Source organism: Cetorhinus maximus, chromosome 4 (genome assembly GCF_964194155.1).
Source record: "Cetorhinus maximus chromosome 4, sCetMax3.hap1.1, whole genome shotgun sequence".
Classification (NCBI taxonomy): Eukaryota; Metazoa; Chordata; class Chondrichthyes; order Lamniformes; family Cetorhinidae; genus Cetorhinus; species Cetorhinus maximus.
Window position 1 is genome coordinate 176,844,199 of NC_135882.1, and position 15,505 is coordinate 176,859,703.

At 43.1% G+C, this 15,505-nt stretch overlaps 1 protein-coding gene across 4 annotated transcripts in view; it reads right to left on the reverse strand.

Annotated features, from left to right (window-relative positions):
- Positions 1-15,505, reverse strand: part of rmc1 (regulator of MON1-CCZ1) — a 73,588-nt gene that overhangs the window by 5,160 nt on the left and 52,923 nt on the right. The window contains exons 18-20 of one of the 4 annotated variants that reach the window (XR_013576477.1): positions 12,531-12,599; positions 4,162-4,262; positions 231-346 (exon numbers count right to left, since the gene is read on the reverse strand). Coding sequence is in view for 3 of the 4 variants with exons in the window: in XM_078541184.1 (XP_078397310.1) it covers positions 121-346; positions 12,531-12,599 (295 nt within the window). In the remaining variant the exon portion in view is untranslated. Of the gene's footprint in view, positions 1-120; positions 347-4,161; positions 4,263-12,530; positions 12,600-15,505 lie in introns of those variants that run through there. The other 3 variants (XM_078541184.1, XM_078541186.1, XM_078541185.1) reach the window with 3 other exon arrangements.

Sequence of the window (15,505 nt, forward strand, 5' to 3'; positions counted from 1 at the left end):
TCATTTGGGAAAACTGCTATTCTAACCTTTTGAAATATTGAGTGATTAATCCACCTTTTTTTGCAGTAATGGGACTATTCTCCCTCTCCTGCCACCATGTCTGAACTGGTTTGTACTTACCTGGTGTAAAGTGTGAACTTCCTCGTAACCGCTGATTCCTCTGCTCAAAAAATTTGAAGGTGGTGTAGAATAGCATTGCGTCTCCAGTCTGCCTTGCTGCATCCAAGAACTTGCGCGCTGATATATTGTCATGGCTGCCAACACTTCGAACAAACCGCAGTGCACCCAGAACCTGGTGTTTGGATAGCAAAACTTCCACAATCTCATCATTGGCTGTGGAGAGTCGCTGCAAAGGTGAAATTTCCAGAAAATGTTCATCCTGAGCCAAGTCAATCACATTACCCACAAGAGTACAATGCATGCTATGTTCTGCAGTGTTTTGTAGAATGAGCAATTGCTTTGTCAACATGAATTCTGCATTGTTGATCAGATTAGGAATATACTGCCAAAAGCATCTGATAATGGAGAGAATGACTATGGTCGTTCTCTACTCATTTAGTGCATTGTCGTCATCTTTTTTGGACAGCCAGATGGGAGACTAACCCTGCCAAAAGACAGATCGTTACAAAGCTTTCATTAGTCTATTGTCTTTGAATCTGTGGCTCACTTTTCACAAACAGCTTGCTTTTATTCATCTGTGGGATTGGATGCGCTGCCAATCAAGCTAGCTGCTTTGTCCTGGATGGTGTCAAGTTTCTAGTGTTGTTGGAGCTGCAGTCATCCAGGCAAGTGGGGAGTATTCCATCACACTCCTGAGTTATGCCTTGTAGGTGGTGGACAGACTTTGGAGAGTCAGGAGCAAGTTCATCACCACAGAATTCCAAGATGGTTATTGCCTGGCGTTTACGTGACAAGTGACATTTTGCGACATAGCAGCCAAAATCTGAATATTGTACAGTCTTGCTGCATGTAGACACAGACTACTTCATTCTCTGAAGAGCTGTAGGTACTGAACTCTCTGCAACAAACATCCCCACTTCTGACCTTATGATTAAGGGAAGGTCAATAAAGCAGTTAAAAATGGTTTGGCTTAGGACACTACCCTGAGGAACTCCTTCAGTGATGTCTTGGGACGGAGATGATTGACTTCTAACAACCACAATCATCTTCCTTTGTGCTAGGTATGATGCCAACCAGTGGAGTGTCCACCCCACCACCCGCTTTCCATTGACTTCAATTTTGTTAAGGTTAAGAATTTTGATCAAATTCTGCCTAAATCTGAGCAGCCTAGGAAAATACGACAAAATTCAGTGTGGGTAGTGATAGCATAACCCAACAGGAGTATGTTGAGGAAACTATTTTAACCAATGATGGAATATGAATCAGAGTAGAAACTCTGGCACACACAGCAATCATGAGATTCTTTATTTGTTAGGTTTCTAGAAGAGATTTTGTCTGAATCGGTAGGTAAGGGCAGAGTCCTTTTTATTTAAGATTAGAAATAGAACATTACATTTTGTGCAGTGTTTAAAGCTTTGGGTAGTGTTGGTGTGGACATAGACAACTCTGGAAATGCTTAGTTTATTTTTGATGCAAGTGACGTACCTCATAGGTGAGCTAGGAAGTGTAAAACACAAGACAATAGGGTACAATCCCTGCCTAATATAAATTCCTGCCTCAGCCCTCGTTAATTCTTGCTGCTTCAATTGCTTTCTATTTGCATATCAAAACATGACCACCTCAGAAGCAGTATTTTCTTTGCATGTTTTTTTTTGCACACAAGAGTCAGCCCAGTGTATTGTTCAGAGATTTATAACCCACGCACCTCCACTGTAGTGTCCCAGAAGTGCAAAAAAAGAACAAAACCAACGCCTGTAGAGGAACTGGGAACCTTGTCCTAAATCTTTGCTGACAAGAGGTCTAATAGCATCACTGCACTTAAGGGAAAGCTAGATAAACATGAAGTATAAAATCAGGGCAAGTTAAAGAGGGGAGGAGGAGACAACTGAGATGGAACAACAACACTGGCAACAGAACAGTTTCTCAGCTGTAACTTCAATATAATGCAACACAGGTCCTAGGGTTCTGCATGGTACAGGAATGGATACCTGCAATGTCATACCGGTTTCATGGACATGTTTGAAACAGTTCCCCACCGGAGCTCTTGGAATCATCACAAGATGTTGTATGGCCAATTCATTCTTACATACGAAATAGGAGCAGTAGGAGGCCACTCAGCCCCTTGAGCCTGCTCCGCCATTCAATAAGATCATGGCTGAATGCAACCTCAACCCCATGTCCTGCCTACCCCCAACAACCTTTCACCCCCTTGTTAATCAAGAATCTATCTACCATAGGACCATAAGACATAGGAGCAGAAATTAGGCTATTCAGCCCATCGAGTCTGCTCCGCCATTCAATCATGGCTGATAAGTTTCTCAACCCCATTCTCCCACCTTCTCCCCGTAACCTTTGATCCCCTTACCAATCAAGAACCTATCTATCTATCTCGGTCATAAATACACTCAATGTCCTGGCCTCCACAGCCTTCTGTGGCAATGAACCTCTGCCTTAATAATATTCAAAGACTCTCTTCCTCAAAAGATGGTGGAAGCAGAGTTCCAAAGACCCTCAACTCTCAGAAAAAAATTCTCCTCATCTCTGTCTTAAGTGAGCGACTCCTTATTTTAAAACAGTGACCCCCCTATTTCCAGGTTCTCCCACAAGAGGAAACATCCTCTCCACATCCACCCTGTCAAGATTCCTCAGGATCTTAAAGGTTTCAATTAAATTGCCTCCTACTCTTCTAAGTTCCAGTGGATACAAGCCTAACTGTCCAGCCTTTCCTCATAAGACAACCCGCCCATTCCTGGTATTAGTCTAGTAAACCTCTGAACTGCTTCTAACACATTCACATCTTTCTTTAAATAAGGAGACCAGTACTGTACACAATACTCCTGATGTGGTCTCACCAATGCCCTGTACAACTGAAGAATAACCTCCCCACTTTTGTAATCAATTCCCTTCACAATAAATGATAACATTCTATTAGCTTTCCTAATTACCTGCTGTACCTGCATACTAACTTTTTGAGATTCATGAACTAGGACACCCAGATCCCTCTAAATCTCAGGAGCTCTGCAATCTCTCACCATCTTTTATGCTTCCTGCCAAAATGGACAATTTCACATTTACCAGATCTTTGCCCACTCACTTAACCAATCTACGTCACTTTGTAGCCTCCTTACATCTTCACAAATTACTTTCCTGCCTAACTTTGTGTCCTCAGCAAATTTAGCAACCATTCCTTTGGTCCCTTCATCCAAGTCATCTATATAAATTGTACAAAGTTGAGGCCCAGCGCTGATCCCTGTGGCACACCACTCATCACATCCTGCCAACGAGAAAAATATCCATTTATGCCAACTCTCTGCTTTCTATTAGCTAGCCAATCTTCTATCCATGTCAATATGTTACTCCCTACACCATGAGCTTTTATTTTCTGCAATAATCTTGACATGGCACTTTATCAAATGCCTTCTGGAAATATAAGTACAGTACATTCACTGGTTCCCCTTTATCCACAGCACACGTGACTCCTTCAAAGAATTCCAATAAATTGGTTAAACATAATTTCCCTTTTACAAAACCAAAGGACTGAGTGCATATAGTTGTTGGGTAAGAAAGTCTAAATTTTTATTTGTACAAAGCTAATTTAGTTTGTAGTTGGCATTAAACTGAAAATCTATAGTTTAAATTCTGTGGTTGCTAGCCTTAAGTGGGTTTTTTTTTCCAAGGAAACAGTGAAACAACAGTTTAATTATGAAGCAGCTGAAACTGGATCCTCATTGAATGACTCAGCTAGGCCTTTTGTGTTAGGAGCATATATAAGTAGCCAACTTAGTGCGACTTACAATAGAGTGCTGGAGTTGAGCGCTTCAGGGAGTTAAGCGAAGGAAGGAAAGAGGTGTTTGATTGCTTTTGCCTAAACTTTTTCAGTCTCCAGGAATTGATTCTTGCTGTGCTACAGGAGAAGCAGCTGGTTAATTGGTGAGTATCTGGTAAGTGATTAAGGTTTACTCTATTCCAAAGGCTCAAAATAATATATTTTGAGTGCGAGGTGAACGGGAGAGGTTAAAAGGTTTGGATCGAGAGGTCTACCTGCAGTGGGACCAGCGGCGGAATGATGTCACAAACCACAACATGACACGAGTGCAGGGAAAGCAGCCGATTGGTTACTAGGATTGGTGAGTATTTCTAGTCTTTAAAGTAAAAGTAAGGTCTTTAGTTTGTGTTTAGGTCTCTAGTATTTTTTTTCTCTTTCTTAAAAGTAGTTTGTTAAGTATAAGATCGATACTGGTGCGTAAAAAAATGAATAACAATCAAGTGTAAAGAGCAGGGATACTAGAGTAATTATTCATTGAATTAAATAAAATACAATAGTGATGGCAGGACGGGTGATGTGTTGCTGCTGCAGCATGTGGGCACTGCTGGACATCAAGGTGATCCAGAGCGAACACATCTGTGGTAAGTGTCTGCAGCTCGAGGAACTCCATATCTGAGTTGAGGAGCTGGAGTCTGAGTTGCAGACTGCACCACATCAGGGAGGGAGAGCTTGGACAGGAGGCGGGCACACCCCTTAGATTAGGTCATTCAAATATGGTCTGTGATCAGGGACAGGAGGGTGTGACTGCAGGTGAGACAGGTATGTGGGCCCAGCAGGTAGCGTTTAAGGAGCCTCGGCCCCTGCAATTGTCCAGCAGTAACAAGGTTCTTGCAAGCTGTGTGGACGAGAGTGGGGACTGCAGGGAGGATGAGCGAACTGACCACGGCACCGTGATATAGGGAGACATTCAAGTAGGGGGAGGAAATAGGAGCATAGTAGTGATAGGGGACAGTATAATTAGGGGGATGGATGCTGTTCTCTGTGAGCGTCAGTCCCAAAGGCTGTGTAGCCTGCCTGGTGCCAGGGTTAAGGACATTTCCTCAGGGCTGGAGAGGAATTTGGAATGGGAGGGGAGGGATCCAGTTGACATCATCCACATTGGTACCAACGATATTGATAGGACTAGAAAGGAGGTTCTGCTGAAAGAATTTGAACAGTTAGGAGCCAAATTAAAAAGCAGAACCTCCAAGGTAATAATCTGGGGATTGATACCTGAGCCACGGGCAAACTGGCATAGGGTAAATAAAATCAATGAGTTAAATGCATGGCTCAAAGACTGGTGAGGGAGGAATGGGTTTCAGTTCATGGGGCACTGGCGCCAGTACTGGGGTAGGAGGGAGCTGTTCCGGTGGGATGGGCTTCACTTGAACCAGGCGGGGAACAGTCCTTGCGAATCGAATAACTAGGGCTGTAGAGAAGGGTTTAAACTAAATAGAGTGGGGGAGAGGGGATATGTAGGCTTACAAAGGAAAAGGATATGGCAGCATTGCAGGGCAGCTAATTAGGTAATGACACCTAGAGATACAGGAATGGGCAGAGTGTACAAACATAAAAGAAAAAAGCAGCAAATAGGGTCAAAGGGGGAAAAATGGTAAAAAGGTAAAATTGATCTTAAATGCATGTAGTGCTTAGAACAAAATAAATGAATAAACGGCACAAAAAGAGGTGAATGGGTATGATCTTATAGCCATTACAGAGACACGGTTGCAAGGAGATAAATATTCAGGGGTATGAGATTTTTCAAAAGGACAGGCAGGAAGGAAAGGGTGGTGGGGTAGCTTTGTTAGTACAAGATGGAATAAATATGATAGCATGAAATGATCTTGGATCGGAAGATGTAGAATCCATATGGGTGGAGGTAAGAAATAACAAGGGGAAGACGACACCATTGGGAGTAGTCTCTTGAACCCCTAACAGTAGCTATACTGTAGGACAGACAATAAATCAGGAGATAATGAGGACATGTAAGAAAGGCAGTAGATTAATCATGGGTGACTTTAATCTTCATGTAGATTGGGAAAATCAAATTTGCAGAGGTGGCCACGAGCAAGAATTCATAGAGTGTATTCGGGACAGTTTCCTAGAATAATATGTTGTGGGTCCAACCAGGGATCAGGAAGAGGGGGGAGAGGTGAGTGGAGAGGGGGTAGGGGAATGAAGAGGGAGTGGGGGATGAAAAGGGGTTGAGGGAAATGGAGATGGGGAAGATCCAACCAGGGATCAGGCGATTTTGGATCTGGTAATGTGTAATGAGGCAGATTTAATAAATGATCTCAGAGTAAAAGGTCCCCTAGGAAACAGTGACGATAACATGGTGGAATTTAAAGTTCAGTTTGAGAGTGACAAACTTAGTTCGGAAACAACTGTGCTAAACTTAAATAAGGGTAATTACAAATGAATGGGGGCAGAGTTGGCTGGAGTGGACTGGGAAAGGAGTTTAGCAGAAAAGACGGTTGATGAACAATGGCAAATGGTTAAGAAAATAGTTCATGGCCCACAACAAAGATATATCCCAATGAGGAAGAAGGATTGTAGGAAGGGGATAAACCAACAATGATTAACCAAAGAAGTTAAGGACAGTATCAAATTGAAAGAAAAAACGTACAACGTGGCAAAGATTAGTGATAAGCCAGAGGATTGGGAAAGTTTTAAAAACAAAAGATAACCAAAACATAATCAAGAGGGAGAAAATAAATTTTGAGGGCAAACTAGCAAGTAATATAAAAACGGACAGTAAGAGCTTCTATAAATATATAAAAAGGAAGAGAAAGGCCAAAGTGAAGATAGACCCCTTAGAGAATGAGGCTGGGGAAATAATAATGGGGAACCAGGAAATGGCAGAAGAGTTGAATAAATACTTTGCTTCAGTCTTCACGGTGGAAGATACTAATAACATTCCAAAAATACTAAATAATCAAGGGGAAAAGTAGAGTAGAAAATAAATACAATAACTATCACTAGAGAAAAAGTACTAAGGAGGCTAATGGGGCTAGAGGCCGATAAGTCCTGTGGACCTGATGAATTGTATCCTAGGATATTGAAGGAAGTAGCTACAGAGATAGTGGATGCATTGGTAGTAATCTTCCAAGGATCCTTAGATTCTGGAAAAGTCCCAGAAGATTGAAAAACTGCCAATGTAACACCCTTACTCAAAAAGGGAAGGAGACAAAAATAACAGAGTCAGTATGGCTTCATGAAGGGGTAATCATGCTTGACAAATTTATTGGAATTCTTTGAGGTGGTAACAAGCAGGATAGATAATGGGGAACCAGTAGGTGTAATATATTTGGATTTCCAAAAGGCGTTCGATAAAGTACCGCACATAAGGCTACTTAATAAGATAAGAGCCCATGTTGTTGGGGGTGGTATTTTTGCATGGATAGAGGATTGGCTAACTAATAGAAGACAGAGTTGGGATAAAGGGGGCGTTTTCAGGATGGCAGCCTATAACTTGTGGAGTGCCACAGGGATCAGTGCTGGGGCCAGAAATTATTTACAATATATATCAACAACTTGGATGAGGGATGAGAAAGCAGAGAGTCGGGATAAATGGGTCTTTTCTGGATGGCAAGCTGTAACTAGTGGTGTGCCACAGAATTCGGTCCTTGGGCCCCAACTATTTACAATCTATATTAATGACTTGGATTCAGGGATAGAAGGTACTGTAGCTAAATTTGCAGATGACACCAAAATAGATGGGAAAGTAAGTTGCAATGAAGAAATAAGAAATTTACAAATGGATAGGGACAGGTTAGGTGAATGGGCCAAAATTTGGCAGATGGAGTTTAACGTAGATAAGAGTGAGGTTATCCATTTTGGTCGGAAGAATAAAAAGGTAACTTATTATTTAAATGGAGAGAAACTTCAGAATGCTTCAGTGCAGAGGGATCTGGGTGTCCTCGTGCATGAATCGCTGAAAGCTAGTAAGCAGGTACAGCAGGTAATAAGGAAGGCAAATGGAATTTTGGCATTTATTGCTAAAGGAATAGAGTATAAAAACAGGGAACTGTTGTTGCAACTGTACAAGGCATTGGTGAGACTGCACCTGGAGTACTGTGCACAGTTTTGGTCCCCTTACTTGCATTGGAGGCGGTTCAGGAGGTTCACTAGATTGATTCCAGAGATGCGGGGCTTGTCTTATGAGGAGAGATTGAGCAGTTTAGGCCTATACTCGCTAGAGTTTAGAATGATGAGAGGAGATCTAATTGAGGTACAGAAGATGCTAAAGGGGTTAGACAAAGTAGACGTGGAGCGGATGTTTCCCCTTGTGGGGCATTCTAGAACGAGAGGCCATAGTTTTAGGCTAAGGGGTGGTAGATTTAAATCAGAGATGAGGAGGAATTACTTTTCTCAAAGGGTCGTGAATCTGTGGAATTCACTACCTCAGAGTTCAGTGGATGCCGGGAGGCTGAATAAATTTGAGGAGATAGACAGATTTTTAATTAGTACGGTGTTGAAAGGTTATGGGGAGAGGGGGGGAAATTGGAGTTGAGGCTGAAATGATCGTATTGAATGGCGGGGCAGGCTCGAGGGGCTGAATTGCCCACTGCTGCTCCTGGTTCTTATGTTCTTAAGTCAATGTACTATTGCCAAGTTTGCGGATGACACAAAAATAGGTGGGAAGGCAAGTTGTGAGGATGACACAGAGTCTAGAGAGGGATATAGACAGGTTAAGTGTTAGGAAATAGAGGTAGTTTGACTAAGTTATATTGATATTTGTGGGTGTTAGGAATGTGTTTTAGCTTTACATGATTTGCATTTCAATATCTGTATGTTTAGAAACGTCAAACGGAGTTTTAGTTTAACTTTATAAAGGTGCTTGCATTTCTAATGGGGAGTTTTACGACCCCTGAAGAGAAAGTAAACATACAAGGGTAGAAGGATTGGACAGTTGCCTAACAACAGGGGCCCAGAGAGGCAGGTCCCTCCCACAGGCACACACCCAGAAGGAGGAAAATAGCAGTTTTGTTGGGAGCTGTTTGTGTTCAGTTGGTTTGAAGACAGCTGTGAAGCAGGAGCAGTCTAAAAGGGGACAGATGGCAAGTCCCAAGCTAAGAAAAACTCCAAGGTCCAGGGGAGTGGAAGAAGACAAAGTCCAAAGATGACCTTCTAATCAAAGGAAGGACAGGAACCTCAAAGGTTCTGTTAAGTGAAGTTAAGAATGAGGGGCAGAAGCTCCAAGCTTCAGTTTTAAAGAGACAAAGGCTGCAGAAAGCAGATTTAAAGTGAGAACAGTTTTCAAAAGGCACGAAAGTCCAAAGAGATGGCTGAAGGCCTGTAACTCTTTGCTAAGGGCATTTGAAACAGTGGAGTACTGTTGATGGCTGAGTCGGTGAGAGAGAGTGCGTGGAAGACAACTTGAATGCATGTGGTGACCCAGGGAAGAGGAACATTGGAAGGAGAGTTCGAAACCCTGGAGGTGAACTCTTGCGGAAGGCGTCTGAGAAAGCGTTGGTTTGGGAGAAGATTCCAAAGCAAGTTCTTGGTGAGTGGAGATTGGAAGCCATCATGTGAAAGACGGGGTTCAGTGAGACTGGTTAGTTCATGGTGTGACAAGTGTCTGGGAGGGGAGTTGAGGAGAGATCCATAGCATCTGATTGAGGTGGCATTTGTCACTTGGTTTCTGAGTGTGGTGTGTCTGATCATCGGGTGCCTATTGGTTTACATGGATTGTGTACTTAGTGTGTACATTAGAGTATAAGATAGATCTTGTAACTTGTGTTATCCTTACAAATCTATATACATCTGTAAAGCTATAGTTGTGGGTGAAGGCGTATGTAGATTAAAATTCCCCATGATTATTGCTGTACATTTCTGGCAAGCTCCCATTATCTCTTCTATTATACTCTGTCCTACCGTGTAATTACAATTAGGAGCCTGTACACCACTCCTACAAGTGACTTCTTGCCTTTATCATTCCTCATCTCAACCCAAATCGCTTCTACATCCTGGTTTCCTGAACTTAGGTCATCTCTCTATAATACGCTAATACCATCATTAATTAACAGATCCACCCCTCCATCTTTTCCTAACTTCCTGTCCTTCCTAAATATCACGTACCCTTCAATATTCAGGTCCCAGTCTATGTCATCCTGTAGCCATGTCTCTGTAATGGCTATCAGATCTTACTTATTTATTTCTATTTGCGCTATCAGTTCATCTGTTTTGTTTCAAATGATACGTGTGTTTAGATACAGAGCCCTTAGTTTTGTCCTTTTTTTATTTTTGTAGTATCTAGCCTTATCTGCTGATTGACTCATAGGTTTGCACTCTGTCCCATCCTGTCACAGTCTGTTTACCATTTCCCATACTAATATCGGTCTCTCTTGCTGTGTCTCTACTCTTTGGTTTACCACATCTTCCCAGATTTGATCCCTTGCCCCCAGTATTCAGTTTCAAACCCTCTCTACTTCCCCAGTTAGGCAGCTCACAAGGACACCAGCCCCAGCACGGTTCAGGTGTAGACCGTTCCAACAGTACAGATCCCACTTTCCCCAGTACTGGTGCCAGTGCCCCACACACCGGAACCCACTTCTCCCACACAAGTCTTTGAGCCACTCATTCATTTCTCTAATCTTATTTGTCCTATTTGCATGTGGCTCAGGTAATAATCCAGAAATTATTACCTTTGAGGTTCTGCTTCTTAATTTGGTCCTTAGCTCATCATACTGACTAAACTGAGCCTCCTTCCTTATCCTGCCTATGTGGCTGGTACCTACATGGACCATGACCACTGGATCCTCCCCCTCCTACTGCAAGTTCCTCTCCAGTCCTAAGCAGATGTCCCGAACCCTGGCACCGGGCAGGCAACAAAGCCATCTGGCCTTTCGCTCTTTGCTATAAAGAATAGTGTCAATCCCCATTACCATACTCTCCTCTACTGCCACTACATTCCTTTTTACTTCCCCCACTTGAATGGCTTCCTGTACCACAGTGCCATGGTCAGTTTGCTCGTCCACCCTGCAGCCCACACTCTCATCCAAACAAGCTGAGAGAAGCTCAAACCTGTTGGACAATTGCAGAGGCTCAACACTCCTGCCCTCTGGGTCCCCCTTACCTGCCTCACTCACAGTCACACCCTCCTGTCCCTGGCCACTGATTAAATTAGAAGACCCTATCCTAGGTGGTGTGACTGGCCCCTGGTATAAAGCATCCAGGTATCTTTCAGCAGCTCAACCTCCAGCTTAATGACTCTGAGCCAAAGTTTGTCGAGCCGCAAACACTTACTGCAGATGTGTTTGCCCTGGATCACAATGTTATCCATGCAGCTTTGACACATCACCTGTCCAGCCATCCTTAATGTGTTTTAAATAATTACTTAATTATATTAATCACTTATTTATGTTGCTTTCTTATATATTTTACTAACTTTACCACCCACCAAACATTTATATAGCACCATTTCCCCGTAGTACAGTAAGAACCAATTTCTATGGGGGGAGAAAGATAGAAAGAGGAAATGAACAACTCCTTCTCCCCTTTCACTGAACTCCCTTCTCACCAAACTCCAAGTCTTCACTCAGTTAGTCAGCTGCACTCTGTTTTAGTGTGAAGGTTTCTCATTTACTTTGTTCTATTTTTTCCTGAACTGGGATGCCTTGTGTGAGACAAGACGACTGTCCTTTAATACTTCACACCAGTGACTATGTTGGAATTATGAGCCTTGACTGAGTGTCTGCAGTTCATTCCATTAAGGGGAAGAGCCAAATACAATGTCCCCTACACTGATGGTCATGTGAATGCACTTTGTGTAGAGGAAAACAAATGGTTGGATTCTAGCAGTTCCCCTTCCTTTCCTCTCCTCAAAATAGTCCCAATTGAAAGCAGCTAGCACTCGAGACTGAAACCAAGGTCTTCCTGGTCCAAACAGCTGTTTCACAACCAAACATTGATTCAGTCAGCAAGCCATTAGAGGGAGCAGATTTAAGTTTTTGATACCTGAACCATAATAACAACAATTTCACTTGGGCTGCTAAAATCACAGATGTCAAGTTCATGATAGTTATATAGGTGCTGCAATGGATGTATAATAACTTGCATTTATATAGCACCATTAGCATCATAGAAGATCCCAAGGCGTTTCACAGGAGCGATTATCAAACAAAATCTGACATTGACCCCCACAAGGAGATATTAGGACAGATGACAAAAAGTTTGATCGACCAAGACCTAGAAAGGAAACATTTGTAGAGGTTTGTGGAAACAGCGGGCAAGTGGGACAAATTGGATAACACTTTCAAAGTGAGAGCACAGGCATGCTTGGCCAAAAGGCCTCCTTTTGTGCTGTATGATTCTACAACTGTGGAATAGGTTGTTTTAGAGAATGGGTAAGTGGGCACAATCCGTTTTAATGGACAACTTGTTAGACCAACGGTTCAGTTGTAAAGGATCCATTGATTGGCATTAAACTCTGTCCCATCCAGGCTTTCCTTTAGGGCTCTTTAATGGGGGCGGGGGGGGGGGGGGGTGATCGTGGGGGCAAATCAAGATTAAAGTAAGAAAGATGCTACCAGAAAGCATTCAAGGATTATTTCATCTGTGAAGGTTTTAGAGACTTGCCAAGTGAACATAGAAACCATCATACCTTCAGCATGTCAAGGGACAGTTGATGTGCAGGAGGGTAGGTGCTCTCCAGCGACAGAAGCAGACAGGCCTGGAACATGAAAGCACATATAGAATCAATATAATATTTGCATGTAGCTCCGGAGTTGAACGTGACTGTTGTACAACTTATTTAATGGGAATATTCTCACACATCTCCCAGATGGTTAAATTTAGTCGCGCTGCCCTCACAGTAGGTCACACACCTGCCCAGGAGCAGATGGTGAGAGAGGGAGATTATATGGGAGTGTGAATTATCAAACTTTTAAGGGGTCATAAAGAGTACTATCTACAAGGACCTGCATTTATAATAGGCCTTTAATGTCCCAAGATGTTTCGCAAGAGTTATTAAACAAAATTTGACACTGAGCTACATAATATGGTGACCAAAAGCTTCATCAAAGAGGTAGACCTTAAGGAGCAAGTCAAAGGAGAAGAGAGATGGAGAGGTTTAGCAGGAGAATTCCTGAATTTAGGGCCTCAGCAACCAATGGTGAAGCGATGGAAATTAGTGATGTACAAGAGACCAGAATTGGAGGAGCACAGAGACCTCCGAGGGTTGTAGGGCTGGGGGAGATTATGGAAATGTAAAAGGGGACAATGACTGCCAAAAGCACGAGATAAATGCGAGTCTTTCTTAGTCTTTTATCCTTAGTGTTTATCTTTGATCCCTCCGCAATTCTTTCACATCCAAAATATTTTAAGAGATATTTGTGATTAGAACATCTAACAGTATGAAATAAAAATTGAAAACACTGGAAATACTCAGCAGGTCTGGCAGCATCTGTGGAGAGAGAAACAGAGTTAATGTTTCAGGTCTGTGATATTTCAACAGAATTGGGAAAAGTTAGAAATGCAATGGATTTTGAGCAAGTGAGGGGAGGTGTAGGCGTAGTGGTAATCCAGCAGGCCCAGACTAAAGATCTGGGAAGATGGGTTCAACTCCCACTAGTCTCAGTAATAGTGATGAAACCTTTAGGAAAGGCAGATTTCCTTCCTTTAGGGAAGTAATGAGTTTGACTCTTAACTGCTCTCTGAAATGGCCGAGCAAGCCACTCAGTTATATATATTTTGTTCATTCATGGGGTTTTGGACATCACTGGCTAGGTCAGCATTTATTGCCCATTCCTAATTGCCCTGGTTCAGAGAGCATTTATGGGTCAACCACATTCATAGAATCTCTCAGTGCAGAAGAGGCCCTTCGGCCCATCGAGTCTGCACCGACACGTGAGAAACACCTGACCTACCTACCTCATCCCATTTACCAGCACATGGCCCATAACCTTGAATGTTATGACGTGCCAAGTGCTCCTCCAGGTACTTTTTAAAGGATGTGAGGCAACCCGCCTCCACCATCCTCCCAGGCAGTGCATTCCAGACCGTCACCACCCTCTGGGTAAAAAAGTTTTTCCTCATATCCCCCCCTAAACCTCCTGCCCCTCACCTTGAACTTATGTCCCCTCGTGGCTGACCCTTCAACTAAGGGGAACAGCTGCTCCCTATCCACCCTGTTCATGCCCCTCAATCTTGTACACCTCGATCAGGTCGCCCCTCAGTCATCTCTGCTCCAACAAAAACAACCCAAGTCTATCCAACCTCTCTTCATAACTTAAATGTTTCATCCCAGGCAACATCCTGGTGAATCTCCTCTGCACCCCCTCCAGTGCAATCACATCCTTCCTATAATGTGGCACACAGTACTCCAGCTGTGGCCTCACCAAGGTTCTATACAACTCCAACATGACCTCCCTACTTTTGTAATCTATGCCTCGATTGAGAAAGGCAAGTGTCCCATATGCCTTTTTCACCACACCACGAACATGCCCCTTCACCTTCAGAGATCTATGGACACACACGCCAAGGTCCCTTTGTTCCTCAGAACTTCCTAGTGTCATGTCGTTCATTGAATACTTCCTTGTCAAATTACTCCTTTCAAAGTTTATCACCTCACACTTTTCAGGGTTAAATCCCATCTGCCACTTATCTGCCCATTTGACCATCCCGTCTATATCTTCCTGTCGCCGAAGACACTTAACCTCACTGTTAACCACCCGGCCAATCTTTGTGTCATCCACAAAGTTACTAATCCTACCCCCCACATAGTCATCTATGTCGTTTATTTAAATCCCTGTGGTACGCCACTGGACACTGGCTTCCAGTCACTAATGCATCCTTCTGTAATCGCCCTCTGTCTCCTACAACTAAGCCAATTTTGAATCCACCTTATCAAATTATCCTGTATCCCATGTGCATTTGCCTTCTATATAAGTCTCCCATGTGGGACCTTGTCAAAGGCTTTGCTGAAATCCATATAAACTACATCAACTGTCATCTACACACCTGGTCACCTCCTCAAAAAATTCAATCAAATTTGTTAGGCATGACCTCCCTCTGACAAAGCCATGCTGACTATCCCTGATCAAACCTTGCCTCTCCAAGTGGGGCTAGATTCTCTCCTTCAGAATTTTCTCCAATAGTTTCCCTACCACTGACGTGAGACTCACTGGCCTGTAGTTCCCTGGCTTATCTCTTCTTTCTTAAAAAGCAGAACCACATTAGCGGTTCTCCAGTCCTTTCCTCCGCGGCCAGAGAGGAATTAAAAATTTGGGTCAGAGCCCCTGCGATCTCCTCCCTTGCCTCCCTTGCCTCCCTCAGCAGTCTGGAACACAAATCATCCGGACCTAGAGATTTGTCCACTTTTAAGCCTGCCAACACTTCCAATACCTTGTCACTTCCTTTATCAATTTGCTTAAGAACCTCACAGTCTCTCTCCCCGAGTTCGATACCTTAATCCTCATTCTCTTGGGTGAAGACAGATGTGAAGTATTCATTCAACACTTTATCGATGTCCTCCGGCTCCACCCATAGATTGCCCCCTTGGTCCCTAATGGGCCCTACTCTTTCCCTGGTTATCCTCTTCCCATTTATATACTTATAGAATATCTTGGGATTTTCCCT